Source organism: Oncorhynchus gorbuscha, linkage group LG01, assembly GCF_021184085.1.
Source record: "Oncorhynchus gorbuscha isolate QuinsamMale2020 ecotype Even-year linkage group LG01, OgorEven_v1.0, whole genome shotgun sequence".
In the NCBI taxonomy this organism is placed as follows: Eukaryota; Metazoa; Chordata; class Actinopteri; order Salmoniformes; family Salmonidae; genus Oncorhynchus; species Oncorhynchus gorbuscha.
The window spans coordinates 22113984-22140565 of record NC_060173.1 but is presented as its reverse complement, the minus strand read 5'-3'; the positions used below and the strand labels follow the sequence as shown (position 1 = coordinate 22140565).

Sequence of the window (26582 nt, the reverse complement as noted above, 5' to 3'; positions counted from 1 at the left end):
ACTATATCACAATTCCATGACATACACTAAGTTGACTGTGCCTGTAAACAGCTTGGAAAATTCCAGAAAACTATGAAGCTTCTGATAGGCTAATTGACCAAATTTGAATCAATTGGAGGTGTACCTGTGCATGTATTTCAAGGACTACCTTCAAACTCTGTCTCTTGGCTTGACATCATGGGAAAATCAGAATAAATCAGCCAAGACTTCAGAAAACAAATTCTGGTTCACAAGTCTGGTTCATCCTTGGGAGCAATTTCCAAATGCCTGAAGGTACCAAGTTCTTCTGTACAAACAATAATACCCAAGTATAAACACCATGGGACCACGCAGCTGTCATACCACTCAGGAAGGAGACATGTTCTGTTTCCTAGAGATTAATGTATTTTGGTTGCGAAAAGTGCAAATAATCCCAGAAAAACAGCAAAGGACCTTGTGAAGATGCTGGAGGTAACGGGTACAAAAGTATCTATATCCACAGTAAAACGAGTCTTATTTCGACATAACCTGAAAGGCCGCTCAGCAAGGAAGAAACCACTGCTCCAAAACCGCCATAAAAAAGCCAGACTACAGTTTGCAACTGCACAAGGGGGCAAAGATCGTACTTTTTGGAGAAATGTCCCCTGGTCCGAGGAAACAAAAATAGAACTGTTTGACCATAATGACCATCGTTATGTTTGGAGGAAAAAGGAGGAAGCTTGCAAGCCGAAGAACACCATCCGAACCATGAAGCACGTGGGTGGCAGCATCATGTTGTGGGGGTGCTTTGCTGCAGGAGGGACTGGTGCATTTCACAAAATATATGGCAACATGAGGATGGAAAATGATGTGGATATATTGAAGCAACATCTTAAGACATCAGTCAGGAAGTTAAAGCTTGGTTGCAAATGGGTCTTCCAAATGGACAATGACCCCCAAGCATACTTCCAAAGTTGTGGCAAAATGGCTTAAGGACAACAAAGTGAAAGTATTGGAGTGGCCATCACAATGCCTAGACCTCAATACCATAGAAAATTTGTGGGCAGAACTGAAAATGTTTGTGCGAGCAAGGAGGCCTACAAACCTGACTCAGTTACAGCAGCTCTGTCAGGAGGAATGGGTCAAAATTCACCCAACTTATTGTGGGAAGCTTGTGGAAGGCTACCAAAAATGTTCGACCTTAGTTAAACAATTTAAAGGCAATGCTACCAAATACTAATTGAGTGTAAACTTCTGACCCACTTGGAATGTGATGAAAGAAATAGAAGCTGAAATAAATCATTCTCTCTACTATTGTTTTGACATTTAATTTAATTAAGATAAAGTGGTGATCCTGACTGACCTAAGACAGGGAATCTTTACTAGGAATAAATGTCAGCAATTGTGAAAAACTGAGTTTACATACCTTAGCCAAATACATTTAAAATTCCAACTTCAGCTGTATGTCTGTTACGTTTATCGGGGGTCAATTAAGAACGACATCCTCTTCTGCAAACCACTGGAAACCAGGACAACATGAGAGGATATTTTTTAAGTATTGGTCAGCTTTGTTACATCAAATGACCTTTGGTGGTCAAGATGTGTTGGTATCTGTACTTATGGCGCAAAAGCCTTGACCGGGAGACATAGTGGAGTGGTAACATGTGTGCAAGCAGTTGCTCCTGACGCTACTTGGGTGCACTGCAGCATCCACCAAGAGGCTTTTGCTGCCAAGGGAATGCCTGAAAGCTTGAAAGACGTTTTGGACACTACAGTGAAAATGGGTAACTTTGTTAAAGCAAGGCCCCTGAATTCTCGTGTATTTTCTGCACTATGCAATGATATGGGCACCGACCATGTAACGCTTTTACAACATACAGATGTGCGCTGGTTATCAATGGGTGAAGTATTTACTTTTTTAAAATTGAGAGACAAGCTTAAAGTTTTTTTTACAGACCATAATTTTCACTTGACTGACCACTTGCATGATGACTGTCACGCCTTGGTCTTAGTGTTTTGTGTTTTCGTTGATGGTTTGATTTGTTGTATTTCGTATTGGGGTTTTGTGGTTATTGGGATTGCGGCTGAGTAGGGGTGTTGAATGGGCTTGGCTGCCTGAGGCGGTTCTCAATCAGAGTCAGGTGATTCTCGTTGTCTCTGATTGGGAACCGTATTTAGGTAGCCTGGGTTTCGCTTTGTATTTCGTGGGTGATTGTTCCTGTCTCTGTGTAGTGTTCACCAGATAGGCTGTATAGGTTTCACGTTCCGTTTGTTGTTTTTGTATTTATTAGTTATTTCATGTATCGTACCGTTTTTCTTCATTAAAGACATGAGTAACCACCATGCTGCATTTCGGTCCGACTTTCTTTCGACAAACAAGAACGCCGTTACAATGACGAGTTTCTCACACGCCTATTTGGGTGATGTTTTTTCTCACCTGAATGATCTGAATCTAGAATTACAGGGACTCTCTGCAACTATATTCAATGTGCGGGACAAAATTGAGGCTATGATTAACAAGTTGGAGCAATTCTCTGTCTGAATTAACAAGGACAACACACAGGTCTTTCCATCATTTGTATGATTTTTGTGTGCAAATGAACTCAAACTTACTGACGATGTGATATAGCAAAGTACCTGGGAGAGTTGGGTGCGCAATTACGCAGGTACTTTCCCAACATGGATGACACAAACAATTGGATTCGTTATCCCTTTCATACTCTCCCTTCAGTCCACTTACCAATATTTGAACAAGAGAGCCTCATCAAAATTGCAGCAAGCGGTTCTATGAACATTTGAATTTAATCAGAAGTCACTGCAGATTTCTGGATTGGGCTACACTCAGAGTATCCTGACTTGGAAAATCGCGCTGTTACTGATGCCCTTTGCAACCACGTACCTATGGGAGAGTGGATTCTCGGCCATCACTAAAATGAAAAATAAATACAGGCACAGACTGTGTGTGGAAAATGATTTAAGACTGAGAGACTCTCCAGTACAACCCAACATTGCAGAGTTATGTGCATCCTTTCAAGAACACCCTTCTCATTAACATGTGATGAATTTTTCACAATTTTAGATTAATAAATAAAGTTGTATATGTAAGATGGCTAAATAAAGAGCAAAATGATTGATTATTATTATATTACTTGTGCCCTGGTCCTATAAGAGCTCTTTGTGTCACAACCCGGCTTGTGGGAAGTGACAAACTCACAATAATTCTTATGTTTATTAAATGTATTGTATTGTGCGTGGTAGGCTTACAATGATGACAACAAAAAAAACAGCATTTGAGAGTGCGCTGACCCTGGTGCTAGTAGAGGGGGTACGCAGCTGGAGGTTGAGTGTTTGAAGGTGTACGGGACTATAAAAAGTTTGGGAATCACTGGTATAGATGAAAGGGAGAAGACCGGTTAAAGAAGGATTTTTAAGCCTTGAGACATGGATTGTGTATGTGTGCCATTCAGAGTGTGAATGGGAAAGACAAAATATTTAAGTGCCTTTTGAATGTGGTATGGTACTAGGTTCTCCACTTATTTCTCCAACCTTGTGAAAGTGACAAACTGGCCTGTTTTCATTTTCGTCAAAAACAACTTTATATCACAGGACTGTTAGACCCGATGACGTGTTTCTGAGCTCAGCTAGCCAACGTCGCCATGACATCACCTACAAGTGTGATCAGGTATTTTTATTGGAGCGTCAGTTTCTGCCTATCTTCATACTGTACTGTCTTTGACCTAAGCTTGTTGCTTAACGACTCCCATTGTTAGGGCAGAGACATGAGCATCTTGCACTTATACCAGATTTGTATATAATGACGAGTTCACCAGGAAGTGACATCACATTTACCTCTCACACCACAGATAGAACAATGAGCCAGATATTTCACTGGATGTATAAATGTGAAGCATCCTGTTGACGTTTCCACTCAATAGCAAGTATGGTGATGAGAGGAAGCCCAATGGCCGGCAGTAGGAGCAGATGGCGCAAGATGGATTTTGGCCAACATTCTACAAATCTTGTCATCGATGAAACGTCAGGGGCGGCAGGTAGCCTGGTGGTTAGAGAGTTGGACTAGTAAACGAAAGGTTGCAAGATCGAATCCCGAGCTGACAAGGTAAAAATCTGGCGTTCTGCCCCTGAACAAGGCAGTTAACCCACTGTTCCTACGCTGTCATTGAAAACAAGAATTTGTTCTTAACTGACTTGCCTAGTTAAATAAAGGTTAAAAAAAACATTTGATCTCCATACAGTTTTCTGTTTTCAAAACTATAATCTGTAACAAACTGATTGTGCTATGTTTTGCAGACTTTACCCTTTGCCAGAGTTTAAGAAATGTGTTGTTTAGAAGGAGTGCAAGGGCTAATTCAGTTATTGCACACGTGCACTTCACAGAGTTAACGTTCCCTAACGGAAATATGCAAATAAATGCTAGAACATGCCAATAGGATCTCACTAGCTTGTGCTTGGTTCTGCCCACCTCCTTGCTTGTTCTGCCCACTATGATTCATTTGCTCTCATTGGAAACAACAGGCTCTGGTCTATCTTGGGTTAGTTATTACAAGTCTTAGCTCACACTCTCCTCTGTAGCCAAAATGGAAGGCACATGCTATTTCTTTGTAATGTGCAAACGTGCATGTAAGTCCCTGGAAAAATAGTGAAATAACATTCTTAACTAAATGTTTTAAAAGGTTTTATTACAATTTTATTGACTGAGTTGGAAAATGTGTTGACATTGTGCCAGTACTTAGCTCGTTAGCTAGCTACATTAGTGAGTGAAGGGGAAAAGCTAGCCAGCTAGCTTGACCACCACCTGCAGTAGCTAAAATAGTTATTGCTTTGAGTCTGAAATGGGGAATTGAAATTGAATGGCTTGAATATGTTTTGTCATCCATTAAAGAAAAGTCAAACTGTCTCCTTAATTCTCCTGGTTAGCCTATTGTAACTACAAAGTAATAAAAAATGTAACTTTACATTGTTGCTTGCTCTTGGGTAAATACATTGTAAATACATGTATATCCCTTGTAACAACATTGTAATTACTGAGTTGGTTGTTAAATATTGTTACTTTGTACTTTACAATGTAACAATCTTAACTAAAAGAGTTATACCTAATGTTGTCCTTTCTCCTCATTTTTCCCCATTAGCCTATTGTCTGCAAAGGTTCTTACATTGTAACTGCATAGTAATTACAAAGATTATACTCTACTGGGTTTCGCATTACATTAAGTTGCTTGCTCCTGGGTGATAATTACAAGTTTATCCTATGTAACTATATTGTTCTAACGTTACACTTGATTTGGTACAGCCTTTGAGCCAGGTCATAACATAAGAATTAACAAATTGAAAATGACCGGTAATTAATGGCAGGGTGTTCCTTGTTACAGTTGTTGTCACAGTTATTACTGTGTTAGTTAGGTAATAATAGGGGCAACTTAATGTAAAGGGTTACCGAAATGTTTCCCCCTCATGGCATTCTATGAGTTTCTCAGAGTTTAAATGGTCCTCTTCCTCTGCTTGTCTTCCAGATGTCTCACCCCTCTCCCTTCCTGGTCAAATCCCCTGGCATGCACTTTTTCCCAGAACCTTTTCCACTGGAGGACATCACAACACCACAGAGGACATCTCAGACTCCGAATGCCAAGAGCCCTCCATACCTTGCCCCCACTATGTCCCCCATCTGCTCCCCTGTTTGTTCCCCAGTCCATTCCCCTATCTGCTCCCAGCCTGTCCCACTGCTCGAAACCGTTACCACCAAATCCCCTGTTAACTCTCAGTCATGCTCCTGTCCCCCGACAGAGAACCCGCTGTCTCCCATCTGTGCCCAGCCACTGCCCTGCCAAGAGCCTTCCTCATCCCTCACCTCCGACTCCCCTGTCAGAACTCAGCCTGTCCCTGCAGTCACCTCCACACCGCTGGTCAAACCAGCCTCATCTGACAGGGCTATCCCCGAGCCACAAAAATCCCTAGACTCATCAGACCTGGAAAACCCTGTCAAGAAGACGGACATCATCGAGGAGTTCTGGCTGAAGAGTGCAGAGATCAGAAAGAGTCTGGGTCTCACCCCAATGGAACGTAGCAGCAGCAAATCCCCAGAGAAGAGTCCTGTTACTGTGGGTAGGGTTCCCACCCCCGGACTCCTCTTCGCCCAAGTCCTACACCCCAGAGGACTTGTCGGAGCAGCTTTCCCCCTTCACCGGCCGCTCGGTAATCCGCAGGCTGAACATTACAGTGGAGGGCCAGGTCATCTCCCCTGTGGAGCCCAAGAGCAAAGCCACGGATCAAAGGGACCTAAGTAGCAGCTCTGGCCTGGGCCTCAATGGCAGCACGACCACCAGCCAGACCAGCCAGGCAGCCAGCGACAGTTACAACACCCCCGACTCCACCATGCTCACCCCGCCCTCCAGCCCCCCCGCCACCCCCACCCAATGAGGAGCCAGCCACCCTAAGGCAGCAGCAGAAGCACCATGTCTCCTGGAACAATGGGATCGATGACCCCACTACACCTGAGCCAGCCAAGGCAGCACCCACCAAAATCAAGAGCCCTGTGCCTGTACCGAGGACCCAACTCAGCCCTGTGTCTGTGCCCAAGCCTGCCCCCAGGGCTACACTGGTCACTTCACCAATCACAGCTCCGGTCAATGCTCCTGTGGTGACCATGAGACGGGAGAAGAGCAGCAAACCACGTCGGGAGGAGGTGAGGAAGTCATTTGTGGAATGCGTGGCAGAGATCCCGTTTGCAGACGACGTGGAGGACACGTATGACGAGCGGACGCCAGACACAACCATGGACAGGTTCTACACCCCACCCACAAGCAGGCCCAACAGGGAGAGGGAGAAACCTCCTCTTCACTTGGCCCTGGCTATGGAGAATGGAACAGCCAATTTCCCCGGGAACCAGCAGGCCTCAAAAAACCATAAGGTCCAACAGTTCTCCCCTGAGGCCAAGGAAATAGCTGAAGAGCGGATGAGAGCCAGAGAGAAGTCAATCAAGAGCCAAGCTCTAAAAGATGCTATGGCCAAGCAGCTCAGCAAGATGAAAGAGACGGACATGGCCAAGGGCTCTGCCGCCACTGCTAAAGTGGTGTGGAATGAGGCCTCATCAGAGACATCTGTAAAAAGTACTAAGAAGTTGTCCGGCTCGCCAAAGACATCTGCGGTGATTGCTCTGGAGTCAAAGAAGGCGGAGACTTTGCCAGAGCTTTTCTTCAACATTCAGGTTAACAAGAGTCTGGACGGCTCGACTGTCTCCTCTGACGGCTCCGCCTCGGGAGGCAAGAGCAAGAAGCGCAGCTCCCTTTTCTCGCCACGCAAGAACAAGAAGGAGAAGAAAGCCAAGAACGAGAGCCGGCTCTCCTACAAGCACGGTGCAGACGAGACGCCGTCGCCTCCCAAACACAAGTCCCTGTGGAAGGCAGTGTTCTCAGGGTACAAGAAAGACAAGAAGAAGAATAAGGATGACAAGTCGTGTCCCAGCACGCCGTCCAGCTCTACCACCAATGACTCAGGGAAGAAGAGATCATCTCCTCTCGGGAGGTCATCAGGTGAGCCAGACAGAGAAACAAGGGAGTTCATGGAGCTTGTAGTTTACAATGGACCATACTGCACTGACTTGCTTAGAGCTTGATCAAGGCATTTGGTCTAGATATCAAATGTTATTTATCACATGCTCCAAATACAACAAGTGTAGACTTTACCGTGAAATGCTTACTTATGAGCCCTTTCCCAACAATGCAGTTAAAAAGTAAGACAATTAACAAATAGTTATAAAGAAAATATAGGCTATATACAAGGAGTACCGCTACCGAGTCAGTGTACTGGGGTACAATGTAGTCGGGGTGGTTGATTGAGGTTATATGTACATGTAGGTTTGGTTAGGGGATTGATTGAAGTATTATGTACATGTAGGTAGGGGGTGAAAAGCAGAAAGTCTGGGTAGCCGTTTAACTGTTCAGCAGTCTTATGGCTTTGAGGTAAAAGCCTTTTGGTCAGTCTTTGGTTATATGTTCTAGGCTAGTTATTTTAGTTATGGTGACTTCAGGTCCATACAGAAATAACAGGTGTTTTTGGTTGTTTCTCCATTCCAGATTTGAAGTCGCGCCGAAACCGGAGCTTCTCCGAGGACTCAGATCTGTCATGTGATGATGTGCTGGAGAGGTCGTCCCTGAAGTCTAAGGCAGATGTGAGTCATGTTATTTTCATCCATCATCAGTTCACTAATGAAAACGTCACCCCCACTGTGGTAATTTTTGATTTCATATGATGATTTAAACTCTTAACCGAAGCGGCATATGGACATCTTTGACCTAGTGTCAGGCATTCAGAAGGAAATAATAGAGGAGAAAATGGAGAAGGAGAAAAAAATTGAGGGAAAGTGAAAAGGAATGAGAACGAGGTCGAGACCTTGATCGAATCATGAAGAATTCATAGAGGTACTACACCAGGTGCAACAGTGGGATGAACGCTTATGAATTTCAAATAAGCATCAAAATTCAAATGTTGAATGTCAATTACAATAACGGGTTTGAGGACTATATTTCACCAAATCACCTAAATTCTTATTTTTAACAGCAAGTTATTTAGAAGCCCTAACTCATCCCAAAACAGAATTATAAAAGTAATCAAAAAAAGGTCTGGAGCTTTTCCATTTTCTACATATTGAATTGGAATTTTATTCTGTCTGCAAGCAAAGTATTATATTCAAATTATAACTGGACTCGGGCATCGTCTAGGGTGAGAGTTGAATTTAATTAGTTTTACTTATCATATTAGAGAATAGTCAAAATATGCAGTGTCATTTGCATTTATTACGCTGAAACGGTTGAAATTCAAACTTGTTTAGTCCACTGCTGCTGTATTTGTGGAGGTTTATACAGTAGAATAGATGGATCTCAGTGCCAGAGGCACACATTCATCATCCTAAACTTTTACACACTTTCCAAAGCAACTGGCAAGAAAGAAAGTGGTCTTTACCTGTTGTTGTCTTGCCCATGAATATGGTCACAACAGTCTCTGAACATGTGTTGGAGCAATGAGCATGGGCATGACAAACATGCTCAGAGTTTCCTCATATTTTGGACCCAGGCACCTAAGTCCTAACTGGTATAGGTCTGATGGTGCAGCATAAAACGTGGTTTTAGCTCAACCACTTTAAGGGCACATCCCATTCATAAAAAGTGGATCTCTTCACTTGATCCTAATAGGCCCTCTGACGCTCAATGAGGAATACTAGGGCTCATTTAGTTCTGTGGTTAATTTAGTGTTTGTTGTTCTTTAGAGATGTGATGTTGAGTAATGACCGTTCTGTGAGGTGGAGTAGTACATTTTCTTCTCATGGGAATAGTAGGTAGTCTATTGTCACCTATTTTTGGCTCAGACTGCTCTGCTCTTAGCTGTTCAGGTTAATCTATTTTTGGGCAATCTCTTAATATTCATTTAATCAACTGTTGTGCATCAATGTTTTTTTCACTTTGTCCCTTGGGTATCTATTTAAAAACAAATAATTTAATTTTAATGTTCCATTAATAATTCCTGTTAGTAATGTCGATCCATAACTCATCATTGCACCCTCATCTTTGTGTAGGTGGGGGGCCTTTAACATAGCCTCTTTGGTTGTGTTAGTGATTGGGTTGACATGTGGGGGGTTTTGCCAATTAATACATTTAATCATTCCATTTGTTTGTTTGTTTTTTCTGTTTGTTTTGTTTCGTCTTCCCCCAAGTCTGTTTATGTCCCTCACGCATTGGCGTTCAAGAGAGCGTACGCCACAAAGGTAGTGTGTGCATACATGTCCATTGACCCACGTCGTATCACCCCTGCGCATGCGCCAACCGTTGCACTTCTATCCTAACCCTCTTTCCATTTTGCCCCAGTGGTCACCTTGACCGCCTAGCTTACCCCCTCCCCCGCCGGAAGTAAAAACTACTGCACTCCTTACTTTTCTGGTCACAATGAATGACAACTTTCCAATATGGCCGTCCATGTTTTTTCTTTGCCTTCTCTGGTCGGGTGTCAATCAGCTTATCTTTGGTCTGTACTGGTCTGATGTTAACCAACCCAGTGTTCTCCAGTGCTGCTATCAGATCCACTTGGATTCCAGCTACCTCTCCTTGTTATAGTCTACTTCTCTATACTACTATCGCTTTTCCTATATCGCTCCAGCTTTTTATTGCAGAAAAATAATAACCGAAAGATGACAAAAATGGACAACTCAGAAAATATCCATATATTTCCATACATTTCTGAGAATTTATAGACTGGGGAAATAATACAAGTGTGAAATATTGTACAAGGAAATATAAGGTATCTCAGACATTTGTAGTTTTATGTGTATTTATGTCTGTTCAGTTTTAATTGTGGGGTTTGTCCTAGCTATGCCATTTCTAGAATTGGTGATCTCTTCTTGTACTCTCAATGGTAATCTTTGGTATAATGGATAGCCACCTCTCAGAAAGAAACACCAGTTTGCTATTTACTCCCATTGTGGGGATGGAGAGCTATTGTTCTCTCCCATAGGACAAGGCTCCTCTGGGGGGTTTCTGCAATGTCATATAGTATAATGTAATCTACAATCTATCAGTCACCCCTAGCTGGTTTCTCCCCTGTAGAAAGCTTTCTGTGAAGGTCTTCTGAGCATTCTGTGAACTTGTGAGGATCCACTGTCCTGTATATGAAGGGCTTGGTTCCCTCTGAGCCTGAGGGAGCACCTCTCTAAAGGCCTCTAACACGGTGTAATGTTGTTACAGAAAACCTACACAGAGGAGGAGCTCAATGCCAAGCTGACACGGAGGGTACAGAAAGCTGCCCGGCGACAGGCCAAGCAGGAGGAGTTGAAGAGGCTGCACAGAGCCCAGGTAAGTAGTCATTAGGATATGTTGTTTTGGAAGAAAACGTAGTTGGAGTATGGATCTTGTGTATGAGTCCACAGAAGGGTCCAACTTGCGAACCAAGACAGCTGTGAATTTTGAATGATTTTGGCAAGCCCAGTTTCATGTCTTTGAAGATCATCAAAACAGAACTTCATGCAGAGATCAATAAAATACTAATTAGCTATGCACCCTCGGTGTTACTGCTTATGAATATTTTATAAGACAAAAAGTATGCCTTTTTACCAAAGAACAAAACCAATCCAACTTTGAGAAGTTAATTATTAAGAGGGTTTCAGACATTAACTTTAAACTCTAACTTTAAACTAAAGTTTTTAGTCCAGGGAACTGTCAGTTCATTGAAATATTATGAATATGTGTGCAATGAGACACTCTGTGTTTGTGTGTGTTCGTGTGTGTGTGTTCATATGTGTGGGTTCTGGCCTGTCGTTCCTCCCTCGGATAGTTCAGAGGGTTAGGGTTAAGTTTACTCCACATTTCACTCCGTTTATCTATGTTCGTGTATGCACGTAGGTGGAGTGGGATTTTTGGAGTATTTGGTAACATAATATCCTCGCCGGTCCTATTCACATTGGGGAAATAGCAACATTTTTTATTTTGTGAAAGCAAGGAAGAGTTTCCTTTGCTAGTAGTAGCTTGGCTAAAAACATTGCAAGCTAGCTATCCTTTTTAGCTTCCCACATCGCCATGTGAAATAATAATTTAAAAAAAATATGCTCTGGCAAATATTCTTATACTTGCCTGTGTAACCTAAAACAATATACCAGTTTGATATGCTGATTTGTGAATTTATTCCCATATCAGCTAAAAATCGAAAGTCATCATGTTTTGGTCACGGAGACAAATCACATGGCTAGCAGCATGTTCTACCATTTCACAATAGCCTGTAATCACTAGTTATTACTTCCCAGCATAATAAGCTTTAGTTTGTGTGTGTGTGTGTTTTGAATTGTTCTCTGGCATGTCGTTGCTCCCTCAGATCATCCAGAGACAGCTGGAGCAGGTGGAGGAGAAGCAAAGGCAGCTGGAGGAGAGGGGCGTGGCCGTGGAGAAAGCCCTGCGAGGGGAAGCAGGTACCCATCTGTCACTCACTTCTTCTTTTTCTGATTGGGTTTACATCCCCCCCCAGGGTCCACACATGGGGTGGGGTCATACTTGTTATGAAGTGGATACGGATGTGGAGTTTCATTATCCCAGTTTTCCCAGGCTAAAAATACGGATATTTCTGCTCATGTGCAGGATTTAGTTTTTTGTATCAGTGTGCCCACTCCACTGCCACTCCCTCCTCCTTGATCACCTTTGTCTGGTCATTGGTGTTGCCTACAGACTTTATGTTGTGCACAAAACTGTTCGAACTCTTGCATTCCCTCAGTAGGCTATTAAGCATAAGCGCAATTTCCTACAAACGTAATGTTGTACACTAAACTGTTCCAAATATTGCATTCCATTTCTCAATAAGCATAAGCCTGAGTTCATGTTCTTTTTTCAGGAGGTGAGGAGGCTATATGCAGCTATTTACATGTATTACTCAAAATTCATTATTACAAACATACAAAACATACAAACAAATCAGTATTGCAAACATACTTATGACACAAACAGTCTAGCGATTTCATGTTCTTCTTAGCTGATGAGGTACATGCAGCTATTTACTCTCACCACGATACCAGCATGTACAGCATAACTATGGCACCGGTTGATACAAAATTAACTTCCCGTTGTCCGACTCTTTTTACCGGTCCGGATACACTCTTAGCTGCCTAGAACGTTCGGCTGCCCAGATGTGGAACGTAGCAAGACAAAGATTCCCAGTAAAATTAGCGATTGAATGTTATCATCATTGCAAACAAGCTGTGCAGGAAGACAGGCAGTCAAGTAGTGTTATTTTTTCAGGAACTAGGATGTGGCATGTGGAATGCTGTGCATTCAGAAAGTATTCAGACCCCTCACCTTTTTCCACCTTTTATCTTATTCTAAAATGGATTAAAGGTTATTTATTTGCAAATGTATTAAACCTAAAAAACTTATCACATTTAGATAAGTATTCAGACCCTTTATTTATTTTACCTTTATTTTACTAGGCAAGTCAGTTAAGAACAAATTATTATTTTCAATGACTGCCTAGGAACAGTGGGTTAACTGCCTGTTCAGGGGCAGAACGACAGATTTGTACCTTGTCTGCTCGAGGATTCGAACTTGCAACCTTTTGGTTACTAGTCCAACGCTCTAACCACTGCCGCCTCAGTACTCAGTACTTTGACATTTTTCGGTGCCCTTCCCCAGGTCTGTGCCTGTTTTTGCTTTGTTATTATGGAGTATTGTGTGTTGAATGATGATTTTAAAAACTATTTAATGTGTTTTAGAATAAGGCTGTACTGTAACAAAATGTGGAAAAAGGGCTCTGAATAATTTCAGAATGCACTGTAAGCCTACATCATCACACAAAACACTGATTATTTTTGCTCAAGTGTTGGGGGTGACTGCAATATTTAGTTACAACAGACAGACAGAGAAGAACCGACAGCTGTTCAGAGACATAGCCAACATCATAATGGTTCAGATGAGGGTGAGTAAAGAGTGAAATATGGAGGTGGAGTCAATGGTGGAAAAAGTACCCAATTGTCATACTTGAGTAAAAGTAAAGATACTGTAATAGAAAATGACTCAAGTGAAAGTACCTTATCTAAAAGTATTTGGTTTTAAATTTTCTTAAGAATGAATTCTTTCAAATTCCTTATTATGCAAACCAGACAGCACCGTTTTCTTTTTAAAATGTTTGGATAGCCAGGGGCACACGGCAACACTCAAACATTACAAACAAAGCATGTGTGTTTAGTGAGTCCGTCAGATCAGAGGCACTAGAGATGTCTTGATAAGTGCATGAATGGATCATTTTCCTGTCCTGCTAAGCATTTTAAATATAACTAGTACTTTTGGGTGTCAGGGAAAATATATGGAGTAAAAAGTCCATTATTTTCTTTTGGAATGTAGTGAAGTAAAAGTAAACATTGTCAAAAATAGTAAAGTACAGACCCCAAAAATGACTTGGTGTTTTTAATGAAGTACTTTACACAACTGGGGGGAGTGTGAGCAGCAGCTACGTTAGAAAAATCAATGTGTGCGTAAAATAACACATGCAGAACGTGATCTGGATCCTTAGCTTTAAGAGAGAATTTTCCGTGGGGGCGTGGGCAAAAAAACTCTGTATCCATAGCCACTGCCTACTTTTTAAATGTTGGGATTGGGGAATGAGTTTGGAGCTTTTCATTCAGTTTGTTGATGTAGTGTCCTAGTTGGGTGGAGATGATCCTCTTCAACAGTTGAATATGTTAATCTCTGTTTTTATGGTAATACATTTATGTAAGTTACACACTAATTGTATGTTAATTACATTCTGGATCTGTAAATACAGAATCAATTCAAGCATTCTCAAGTACTGTTATTGAGGGGTTTTATCTATGGACCACATTTCCTCTAAACACTCATTGATCTCCCCTTTATGTAGAAAAAGTAGCTGGGAGAGCAGCAATTCTGCTTATCTTTCTTGCTTGAGATTATCCAAACTATACTTTTCATAAAACCAGTCGCCCTGGTTTAGCAGTGAATGAAAGTATATTCTTAAATTTGTAGAAATCCTCATCTAAGTTCATCTTGTATCTAGATATGCAGTGTCTAGATACTGGTGGTATCTCTTACTCTGAAACAATACATTCACACTGTGCAAGACTAGGGACTATCACAGACATCAGAACTTTCACTCAGTGATGAAGTCATTCTTGTTTACTGTAGAACATTACACAATACAATGCTAACAACTTTTAAATAGGGTTTCAAGGCATGCAAAGTATAGCATAAATGGATACAATTTTGTAAGTCTCAAAATAATCTATAATTATTGGTAACCTATGTGAACTACACAAACTGGTGAATGCTCGCTTATAACATACAGTGCTTTCAGAAAGTATTCAAACCCCTCGACCCCTTGACCCCCCCCCCCATACATTTTACAGCCTGAATTTGAATTAAATTGAGATAAATTGAGTTGTCACTGGTCAACACACTGGTCAACACACAATTGCCCATAATGTCAAAGTAGAATGATGTTTTTAGATATTTTTTTTAGCAATTTAGCAAATTAATAAAAAGTTCAACCCCTTTGTTATTGCAAGCATAAATAAGTTCAGGAGTAAAGATTTGCTTAACAAGTGACAAATTAAGTTGTATGGACTTAATCTGTGTGCAATAATAGTGTTTATCAGAATTCTTTAATGGCTACCTCGTCTCTGTACCCCACACAATTATATGTAAGGTCGTTCAGTCGAGCAGTGAATTTCAAACACAGATTCAATCACAAAGACCAGGGAGGTTTTCCAACGCCTCGCAAAGAAGGGCACCTATTGGTAGACGGGGAAAAAAAGAAAAAGAAGCAGACATTGAATATCCCTTTGAGCCTCTGGTGAAGTTATTCATTACACTTTGGATGGTGTATCAATACACCCAGTCACCACAAATATGTCACTACAAACATACAGGCGTCCTTCCAACCACTCAGGAGAAAACGCTCAGGGATTTCACCATGAGGTGAATGGTGACTTTAAAACCGCTACAGAGTTTAATTGCTGTGATAGGAGAAAACAGAGGATGGATCAACAACATTCTTAGTTACTCCACAATACTAAACTAAATCACAGAGTGAATTTTCTCTCAGGTGGACTTTAACATCTCTGTCGTCTATGCTTTCAAAGTATAAGGGGACTTATTGTACTTTATCAAAACATTAGACTCACTGTAGTTAATACAACACCCATACTGTACTCTAATGGTTTCTGTCGGTCATCGTCTGAGCAGCATGCGATTTGGAGAATGTCTTTGTGTTTCGATACAGATGTGTGTGTGCTCACATTGGATGCGTTTGTCCACATAGCCTCATATGGAAGGGTTTCTGTTCACAAAGACTGAATACAATTGTGGCCAAGCGCATACATATGCATTGATGTATTGGTATGGTTACCAATCAAAAGTGGGAATACTACTGTACATATAATACATCTTAACCCACTACACCCTTGTGGTTGATATGGTGTATGCCTACTCTAAAGCATCAGTGTATCAGATGAGTGAGTCACCGGTACCGTGACACTCCATACCTGGTGTTGCCTCACACACACATAGTTAATGTCTCGTACACAGAGGCAGTACAGAGCCTTACAGGAAATATATGTAGCCACCCAATCATTACGGAAAAGTACATGTAGTAAAAGCCAATACGTGTACTTGACTGCATATGTATTGTGGTGAGTACTTGTGTGCATGTTTGAACTGTGTTTGGTTGTGGTGTGTGTGTTTGTGGTGTGTGTGTGCAAGCATGTGCATGACCATCTTGTTGCAGATTGGTGTTGCCCAGTGGAGGCTGTGTGTGTACAATAACTCATATCTCTACTATATCCCTGTTGTAGACTATTGGGGAGAGTCTAATTACAGTCAAATCATGGACTTGCACCTGGGCGGTATGTATTTCAAATCTGTCGCTTCCAAATAACTAACAGCTAACCCACCTATATCTGTCTTTCCCTTCTTTAGTACTGGTCTGGAGCTTGTTTCCTCAGAGCTGCATCCCCTGCTGCGGCAGAAGCCTAGTCACTCTCAGATCCCTCCAGTATGACTTCTAATAGACACGTAGCGCACACACAGTCAGAAAGATCACACACTTTTTCCCCCCTTTTCTTGTTAAGATCATTTTCACATACTCTTTGATCATGTTAATGTTAATTTCACTGCATTGATTACATCAGCGGTTCCCAAACTGTGGGGCGTTAAACGTACTCTTGAAAGTTGTAATAGTAGAATGCACAAGGTGTAATTCCGAAATGAGGTAGTACATCATCAGTTCCTCTTGTCATGTCAGTCATTGTATACGTTACTTAGAGAGCTATTTATAACTTGGCAGAAATGTCCAGCTCAAGAAGCCCATGTCAGCTAATGTTTTTTTTTGCCCATAAATATTGTTGTAGTTGTTTAAGTCACAAAAATGTATATCATTGCAAGAAAATTAGTTTTAAAACTGAACAATTTTCTTTGCATCCCATGGCAAAATGTGTAGAATTGCACCCCATGGCAAAATGTGTAGAATTGCAGGAAATAGACATGGCACTTGCACAGTATATTCCCCAATGCTGGAAGGGGGTCCCTGAGTGGAAAAAGCTTGGGAACCCCTGGATTACATAATAACATCTATGCATTGGAATAGTGTACTAGTATAATAACTATGAAAGCATTTAGTAAAGAGAACACACATGCTAACACATCTTTTTTTATTTTGTTTACCTTTATTTAACTAGGCAAGTCAGTTAAGAACAAATTCTTATTTTCAATGACGGCCTAGGAACAGTGGGTTTACTGCCTGTTCAGGGGCAGAACGACAGATTTGTACTGTGTCAGCTCGGGGATTTGAACTTGCAGCCTTCCGGTTACTAGTCCAACGCTCTAACCACTAGGCAATGTGGCAGAGATAATATTAAAGTAGAACCACACACACACACACCCACCTACCCAACTGGAAAATAGTGCACCCTGCCCCTTACTGACCCCAAAACTCCTAACTAAACTCCTGGCCCTTGACTAGCCTTAGAGCTGTGCTGCTGTATCCCTGTAGTCCCAGCTCTGGTGCTCGTGCTCTTCTGACTCTCCCATACCTGCCCTGTTGCATAACTCCCTGTAATATACGTGGCTGTGCTGAAAAGCAGTGTTTGGTCTTGACCCCTCATAGCCGTCATATTCACATTGTGTGTGCATCCAAAATGGCCTATTCCCTATATATTGCACTACTTTTGACCATGGCCCGCACTACTGGGTATGGGCCCTGGTCTTAACTAGTGTCCCATATGTGGCCATTTGGCTCTGGTAAAAAGTAGTGCACTACGTAGGTAACAGGGTGCCATTTTGGATGCTACCTGTGATTGTCTAAAAGAGTCTGTATTAGTGACCCAGCGTGGATGTGGTGTCTTGACCGTCTGACTGTCCCGTTCTCTGTGATGATGTTGTCGTTGTCACCCATTAGAAAGGAGATGGCATGGAGTGTTGTAACACTGGAAAAATCTATCTGGTCATTGTCTCCCAATAGTGTGATCACATTCACTATGTGGTTTATAGACCCTCGGTACAATTGCATGCAACAATTATAAATGTTTCGGTTTTTGAGTAAATCGAAGCAAGTTAGATGAGGCATCCATTTCTGGAATTGAAGAGAGACACCATTGCCACTTGGTTTGATCTTCCAAACTGAATGCAGTGTGTGTCTGATGGTCTAAAGCTTCTGGGCTGTGTGGAGGACAAGGTATACATGGTTGGCATTCTGCAACTTTGGCCTGATACAGTGTTACCCTGTCTGGTGAAGTGAATTGGACTGGCTTCCATCTAGCTGGCACTGGCCAAATCATGAACTGAAACACAGGCTATTGAGGGAAGCAGCATGGCTGTGCTGTATGTGCAGCAGCCCTGCAGGGGGTGCTAAAAGCTAACAAAGGAAACTGCTGTCATGCTCTCGCTTTTGGCCAGCAGGGTTGACTGCAGTGACGCATCGTATCTATCACTCCATTTACAACCATAATTACCTCCAATAGTCACACTAGTTTCACAATGATTCTCAATGATTTGGTACTTTACATAGACATTATAATAATAAATAACTGTGGTTTTGTGCTGAGGTATGAGGCGGAACCATTGCACTTTAAAATCTCACAGCAGTGAGTATGTGAGGCAGCCTATCTTGTTTGAGTGGAGAGTTATTATGATTCTACTGTGATAGTCTCTTGTGGTTAATTTCACCAGCATTCCATTCTCTCTGAGCTCTTTCACCCAAGTCTCAGACTGTTGAGTACATTGTGTGCATTTCCTGTTGCATCGGTGTGTGACACCATCCCCTACTCATCGTTTGTCCGATACACTCTCTGATAGAAGGCTGCTCTCCGTTGAGAAACTCAATTACTTTATATCTCCTCTTCACCTTCCAGTTTGTGCCTAGTACAGTGTTTATCTATCCTCACTATATCCGGTAGACAGTATGACCTCATATGTGAGGACTTTCTCACGGAGGTTCACACGCATTTGCACAATAAATGCTAATTTGCACTTCAAAAGTAGCCACAAATACAAGTTATGTTTACCTGGGAGAGCTGAAATATTTTCAAAGATGGAATAATTAACTCTTTCCCGCTTAGATGATTTATCTTCTATTTCTGTAAATCTCAAGTGATGATGAATAAAAAGCTGTTTTCATTTAGATGAATCTAATTTGCAGAGCATTGTCAACACATTACACAACATTGGTATTGGGAAAGCACCTGTATCACCCCATAGAACTATAATGTCACAACAGTTTTTCTGAATTTGAGGAGTATTATTCTGAGTACATCAGATGAAAGATGAGGATTATTCCCCCGTTCTTTCCAGCCCTTTGTGTTTTCACTCTTTTTTTTCACCTTCTCTGACCCCACACAACTGATCTCTCTCCTTCTCCTAGTGCTCTCATTCTTTTAGATTTTTCTCCTCACTGTTCTTTCTTCCTCATCTTCCCCCCATCTCTCCCTCCCTCCTACACTTCCTCTCACGCTTTATGTCCTCTACACTTTTTTTCTCTGTCTGTCACTTCTTCCTCCTCTTCCTCCACCCCACCCCTTGGCACTCTTTCCCTATGTTGTGGAAGTAGTTGAGCCCTTTGTCGGGACCCCTCGCCGAAGACCTATCTCCTTCTGTCCCTGCTGTTCCTCTGAAGGTAACGTAACCTATTGCCTTGCCTGCTGCTGGCTGCTTCAGGTTACCACAGCAACCGACCGCGGGGATCCACGAAGCAGGGCTCCTCCCCTCGGTCTCCTGATACTCCCCCCCTCCTCCTCCTCCTCTCCCTCTGTGTGTCCAGGCTCAGTAGATTTCCCCAGGATGTCACCGTTCGCTATCTACCATAGTCGTATCACACTGAACACACACTGAACATTACACACATTTATGTAGACATTTGTAAACTTGCTGGAACGGTGTAGATTAGAAAATAAGGACAGGACATGACTATGCGACTTTTGGTTTGTTGAGTTGAGTATACTCAGAAACCTAGTGCACACTGTCACCAATAGTATTTTTAAATGGTTTATTTACAGTCTTGAATCAACCATGTAACATGGAGGCTTCTATAGACCCCCTCCCAGATTAATTTGCCTTGAGATTATTAGAAACCCATCAACCCTGGTTAACAACCCAAGTAAGTAGACTGCTATTGTGCACACATTTTTCCATCATTCCAAGTAGCTGCAGCTAAAGGGGAAACTACTCTGCTTCATTGTGTGTTTAATCAAAAGCATGTCCTCTGTTTGCTGTAAAACTAATGGACATGAAAAGCCATCTATCTCCCACTACTGAGTGGTGTAGTCTCTCTATAGTGTGTGTGAAAGCTGCCTGACAGCCTCTCTCTTGACTATAGTGTGTTACAACTAAGACTGTGTGTGACAAGGTGGTGATAAAGAGAGCGATAGACCTACAACTTGTGACACATCTCAGTTTTCCATATTCTACAACATTCTGGATCATCTGGTCTACTGTCTCTAACACATGTATGTCTGTGTGAAACTGCTTGAGAAGCTTTCTGATCAATGTAAACAAAACATGCCTGTGTGTGTTCTGTGCGATCTGGTTATCAGGCTGGATGTGTGTTATGTTGTTAACTGTGGCTCTTCTCTCCTGTGATCTTGGAACCTGGGCTAAGGGTGGTGGACGAGGCGCAAAGAAAGAGAGGGAGAGGGAAAAGCAAGCACATTGTTGGTTAAGTTAGCAAATCCACCTGTTTCCATCTCCTCTTTGTCCTGTCTGAGTTCCTCCGTCTGAGGAACTCCGCTTTGCCTCTCTCTGTCCTTGTCTGTTAATCAGCGAAAACCGGCAGCAGCACCCGAGAGCACAGCCATTTGATTTATCTGTATGCTGTGTTTTTCCTTTTTGTTTTGCAAGAGACTCCACCACTCCAGTTAAGTACATCATGCTGCATCAATGGTTTGCCCCCCAGTGTCTCATTGAAAATGTTTGGCTCCCACCTACGTGCGACAGATGAAAAATGCTAGCAGACTTTCTATAGCATAGCATGGACTGGCTACCTTTACAGTTGCATAAGGGTAAAAGTTATTTGGCCGCTGGCCCTTGACTGCAGTAATGCATGCCAAATACCAGTTTTCTCCCTCAGGCAGGTTTAATAGGGGAGTATGATAGCTTCATTATTGGTCTAAATGACAGATCGGCGCCATCATTTGACTCAGTAGTAGAAGCCATAGGGAGAATTAAATCATTCATAACACAGGTTTTCTGAAACTGCTCTGTATGAATAGGATCTGACAGGATCCTTTATTTCTACTGGTGGTACTTTGTTGCATGTAGGGATGTAGAACGTCCATAGAGAGAAACTCTTCTGGTGTTTTATCTCTGTGTAGAACATCCCTGAGTACAACATCCCGGGTACAATGTGGTGGAATACACCACGGTTTTCTGCCCTGTCCCCCTACCTATGGCCCTCTCCGTAAGGTGGTAGGTGGTAGTGGTAGGTAGGACAAACAGTGGTAGGAGACGACAACTGCTCTGAACATACAGGGGTCCTCTGTAGCTCAGTTGGTAGAACATGGTGCTTCCAACACCAGGATAGAGTTTTTGTGTCCTGGGACCACCCATATGTTAAAAATGTATGCAGGCGGGACTGTAAGTCGCTTTGGGTAGAAGTGTCTGCTAAATGGCATATATACTGAACTAAAATGTAAACGCAACATGTAACAATTTCAAAGATTTTACTGAGTTACAGTTCATAAAAGGAAATCAATTAAAAGGAATTCATTAGGCCTTAATCTATGGATTTCACAACTGGGAATACAGATATGCATCTGTTGGTCACATATCTTTTTTTAAAGGTAGGGACGTGGTTCAGAAAACCTGTTGGTATCTGGTGTGACCACCATTTGCCTCATGCGACACATCTCCTTCGCATAGAGTTGATCAGGCTGTTGATTGTGGCCTGTAGAATGTTGTCCCACTCCTCTTCAATGGCTGTGCGAAGTTGCTGGATATTGGCGGGAACTGGAATGCGCTGTCGTAAAAATGCTGATCCAGAGCATCCCAAACATGATCAATGGTTGACATGTCTGGTGAGTATGCAGGCCATGGAAGGGCTGAGAAATGTTCAGCTTCCAGGAATTGTGTACAGATCCTTGCGACATGGGTCCCTGCATTATCATGCTGAAACATGAGGTGATGGCAGCGTATGAATGGCACGACAATGGGCCTCAGGATCTCGTCACGGGATCTCTGTGCATTCTCATTTCCAGCGATAAAACGCAATTGTGTTCATTGTCCATAGCTTATTACTGCCCATACCATAGCCCCATCGCCACCATGGGGCACTCTCTTCACAACGTTGACATCAGTAAAACTTCTCGCCCACACAACACCATACAGGCTTTCTGCCATCTGCTCGGTACAGTTGAAACCGTGATTCATCTGTGAAGAGCACACTTCTCCAGCGTGCCAGAGGCCATCGAAGGTGAGCATTTTCCAGTCAGGTCAAGACCCTGGTGAGGACGACTAGCATGCAGATGAGCTTCCCTGAGACGGTTTCTTCGGTTGTGCAAACCCACAATTTCATCAGCTGTCCGGAAGGCTGGTGAAGAATCTGGATGTGGAGGTCCTGGGTTGGCGTGGTCTGCGGTTGTGAGGACAGTTAGACGTAATGCCAAATTATCTAAAATTACGCTGGGAGGCGGCTTATGGTAGAGAGAGAAACATCAAATTCTCTGGAAACCGCTCTGGTGGACATTTCTGCAGTGAGCATGTCAATTGCACGCTCCATCAAAACTTGCGACATCTATGGCATTGTGTTTGTTGTGTGACAAAATATCACATTTTAGTGGCCTTTAATTGTCCCCAGCACAAGGTGCACCCGTGTAATGATCATGCTGTTTAATCAGTTTCTTGATATGCCACACCTGTTAGGTGGATGGATTATCTTGGCAAAGGAGAAATCCTCACTAACAGGGATGTAAACAAATTTGTGCACAAAATGTGAGGGAAATAAGCTTTTTGTGCTTATGGAAAATTTATGTTATCTTTTATTTCAGCTCATGAAACATGGGACCAATACTTTACACTTTGCGTTTATATTTTTGTTCAGTGTGTTATTGATTATTATTATTATATTACAGTACAGTAGCAAGGAAGTCTGTCTCGGAAGTTAGTGATACACAAACTTTCAACTTTGAAACGCCTGTTTTTCCCGCTCATTTTCCAAAGTTGAAATCTCCTCCACTTCATTTTCTGTGAGGCGTACGGCAAGACCATCCCGACCCCTGGTCAACAGTCCGGCCCAGCCCGGCCCATCATCCCCACTTCGCCATCCATTCCCACAACAAAGACGTCTTGGCTTGGCTGTCATTGCATTGCCTGTGTCCGTGTCTGCATCAGACCCACCTAAAGCCTCCTCTGCCCTGCCGTTTCCCTCACTCCCCTTTCTTTGTTGCTTCTTCTTCCAGGGATGGGCAAAAAGGACGACACCAAGCTCATGCAGGAGTGGTTCAAACTGGTGCAGGAGAAAAACGCCCTGGTGCGATACGAATCTGAGCTGATGATATTGTAAGTTAACCATTATTATCCTATGTTATAGGCCTACTGAAGGTGAACTCTGTATCTATATAAGGTGCTCTAACTAAAGGTAGACAGACATAATTTAGACATAGATTGGAGACATCATTTAGACATGAGACATAATTCAGGGCCACAGGTGTAATAGTTGGGCCGTAAGTCTGTCTTTCTGTCCCCCAGTGCACGAGAACTGGAGCTGGAGGATCGCCAGAGTCGACTGCAGCAGGACCTGAGGGAACGAATGGCAATTGAAGGTGAGGACCACCAATTTTCAATTCAATAAATCTTTAATTTCCCCGAAGGGCAATTTGTGTGCAGCGTTAAAAAATATGAAATATGCAGGACCGTGGGAAACAACATTCATGGTTTCAACAAATCCTGATTACCTCAGTGAGACACTGAGACACTTTGAGACACTGAGACACAGTGAGACACTTTTTTCACGTTCCTCTCCATATATGAATTCTCTACTATCTGTCCCTCTTTCTCTTGCTTTCATCCCCCTCTCCTTCTCAGACCACATGAAGACGGAGGTAGAGCTGGCGCAGGAGAAGCACATCCTGAATGAGATGCTGGAGGTGGTGGAGCAGAGAGACTCCCTGGTAGCCCTCCTGGAGGAGCAGAGGCTCAGTGAGAAGGAGGAGGACAAGGACCTGGAGTCTGTCATGCTCTCTAAGGGCTTCAACCTCAACTGGGCCTGAGGAGGAGAGACTAAACTCACCATCCACCGTAACTCAAATAATACACTATCCCTACTGTGTGTCAGGGCTCAGTGAAGGCCCAACCCACGGCCTCATGCTCGGTCCCAGATAACCCCGTATAGAATGTGTGCAGAATGGAGTTGTTCCATTACGGTTCCTCTGTTGGAGCAGTCTATAATGTTTACATATCTACCCTGCCACCAGCCAGGCATCATTACCTCCAGTGATATCTCCCCTCACTATCAAATCACGGTGGGAGGAGCAACTACATCCTGGACTGTCTCAGAACTTCAGAAGTTCTTGGAGCGGTTCTCCGGAATGGGGAACAATGTTTTATGATGTATTTTAATCTGAAACACGCGAAGGGAAGAAAGAGTTTAGGTCCTGCTGTTGTAAAGGAATTTAATGTATGATACCTGTTTCAATGTACTACATGTGTAGAACACGACATATTAGCAAAGCGGGGGTTTTAGATGAGGGTAGGCCCTTGACCTATTGACTGTTACAGGGTTTCTGTGGGAAGGGGAGGAGTGGTCTCACTCTCATTCTATCAGTCTCAACCTAACCTCATAACATACACTACTATTGTGACTGCTGACTGGGGAGGGACATCCTCTCCTTTAGCTGCCTTTCACTCCAATTACTCATTGGCTTCCACATTCTGAGGAGCCAATAAGGATGAGACTCTAAAAGTCCCATCATTTTTTTGCACAGAGATTCACCTGAAGAGTCGACACTAAGGATCAATGGAATCTGGTCACTTGGTTGTTTTGTATTTATTCGCTTGGTTTTAATAGAGAACCTGAATGAACTGATTTTGGTATTTTCCGTGTTCACGGAGGAGAGTGCCTGAACTGGAGGCTCGACGGGTTGCACATGTGCTCTCTTTATAACATTGACTGCAAGGAAATCAACTCAAAACTCCATCACCAAGAAGCCATTGTGTAATGGCTTGGAGTGGAGGCTGCTGCAGGCTCAGAAAAATATCCTGCGTTACATTGTCTTTGACTCTGAAAGTTGTGCTGGTGTGAATAGTTAACCTGTAGCATAGCTTCATTGACACATGTACACTTCAGCAAGCAACCCACTTGACACATCTCTTGGTGTCCTAGTTCTGAGCGATCATGTGGTTTCTCCATACCATGCCATTCACCATAAATCACACTGGTATTTCATTTTATAATCAGTAGCCCTTAGTCAATACTAATTGGCATATACCATGAAATGTCCTCAGTGTAGGTTAAACAGTGAAGAGAACAACGTTCGGGGCAGTGTCTTATTGGGATTACACAGTATCAATACATCGTGTTATCATAATACCATAAGTGAACGGACATCACTAACTGGTGTCATGAGAGACTTGTGTCAGTGGATATGCTTCAGTATGGAAGTTCTAAACCACAGAACTCTGGCTTCGCTATCCCTGGGGCTGAGGTACATTACCTGCTTTGGAGCAGTATGCCCTTTTCCCTTCTGTTTTAATATTTTACTTTTCTTTTTAGAGTTTAAACTTTTATGTATCCCACCAGAAGTACATTTCTACATTGTGTTTTTTGGTAAAATCCTTTCATACAACTACAGGTTGTCAAACAGCAGTTATGAGTAGAAGTGGAGACAGAAAGGTTGCTCTAAACCACTTCTATTCTGTCAGTCACAGGAGCATGTGCTTTTGTTTGGCATTTGACCTTACTAGCCTTTCCGCCAAACTGTAAATCTCTGGTTGGTCACAGTTTTATATATTTTTCTGTATTGATAGATACATACATTGAGAATTTGTCTAAGTATTAAACTGAGCTGTGAATACAAAAAAGTTATGTAATTTCAAGGCTGGTTTAGATGGTGTGTGATAAGTTTGACAGATTTTATTGATATTTATAAACATATGTAAAGAAAAATGAATCCTAATTTTTAAAACTGTATGTTGACACACGACAAATATGTAAATGCTGCTTCATTTAGCCAAAATGCATAGGGTGTTGGATGTATGCTGAAACTGCAATAAAGCAATGCGGTTGTTCATTTAGAAATGCATGTCTCCTTTTATGTGTAGGCTTCTGTATAAACTTACTACAACTATGATTTTATGATAGAAATGTGAATATTCACCTTATTAATAACTGTCCTGCATAGTAGGCTTCCCCCTGTCAATTCCACTTATTTGGTCTATTCCAGAACTAGCACACCTGAAGAAAAGCTGATCTTGATTATTTGCCCAATTCAAACCAGGAGTGCTTCTTTTATGGCATATTAAATAAGTGCAGCGTTCTCAGAATCTTCCCAACATGACAGTATGTGTTACATGAACCTGGCTACTAATTAATTAATTAAAGGATGTTTTCACTTTTACTGTACGACAAGGGCAAAACCTGGCATTTAGTTTCTT

The 26582-nt window shown here is 42.3% G+C and overlaps 1 protein-coding gene across 1 annotated transcript in view; it reads left to right on the top strand.

Annotated features, from left to right (window-relative positions):
* The window catches only part of LOC124034659 (protein-methionine sulfoxide oxidase mical3a-like), a 122447-nt gene extending 96221 nt beyond the window's left edge, over positions 1 to 26226 (top strand). Inside the window, 11 exon segments of the mRNA XM_046348120.1 lie at positions 5487 to 6083; positions 6085 to 6366; positions 6368 to 7502; positions 8046 to 8140; positions 9680 to 9730; positions 10704 to 10811; positions 11824 to 11917; positions 16301 to 16351; positions 23390 to 23489; positions 23679 to 23752; positions 24015 to 26226. Of these exon segments, the coding sequence (XP_046204076.1) occupies positions 5487 to 6083; positions 6085 to 6366; positions 6368 to 7502; positions 8046 to 8140; positions 9680 to 9730; positions 10704 to 10811; positions 11824 to 11917; positions 16301 to 16351; positions 23390 to 23489; positions 23679 to 23752; positions 24015 to 24199 (2772 nt within the window). The 3' untranslated portion in view covers positions 24200 to 26226.
* Positions 26227 to 26582: the final 356 nt, after the last annotated feature.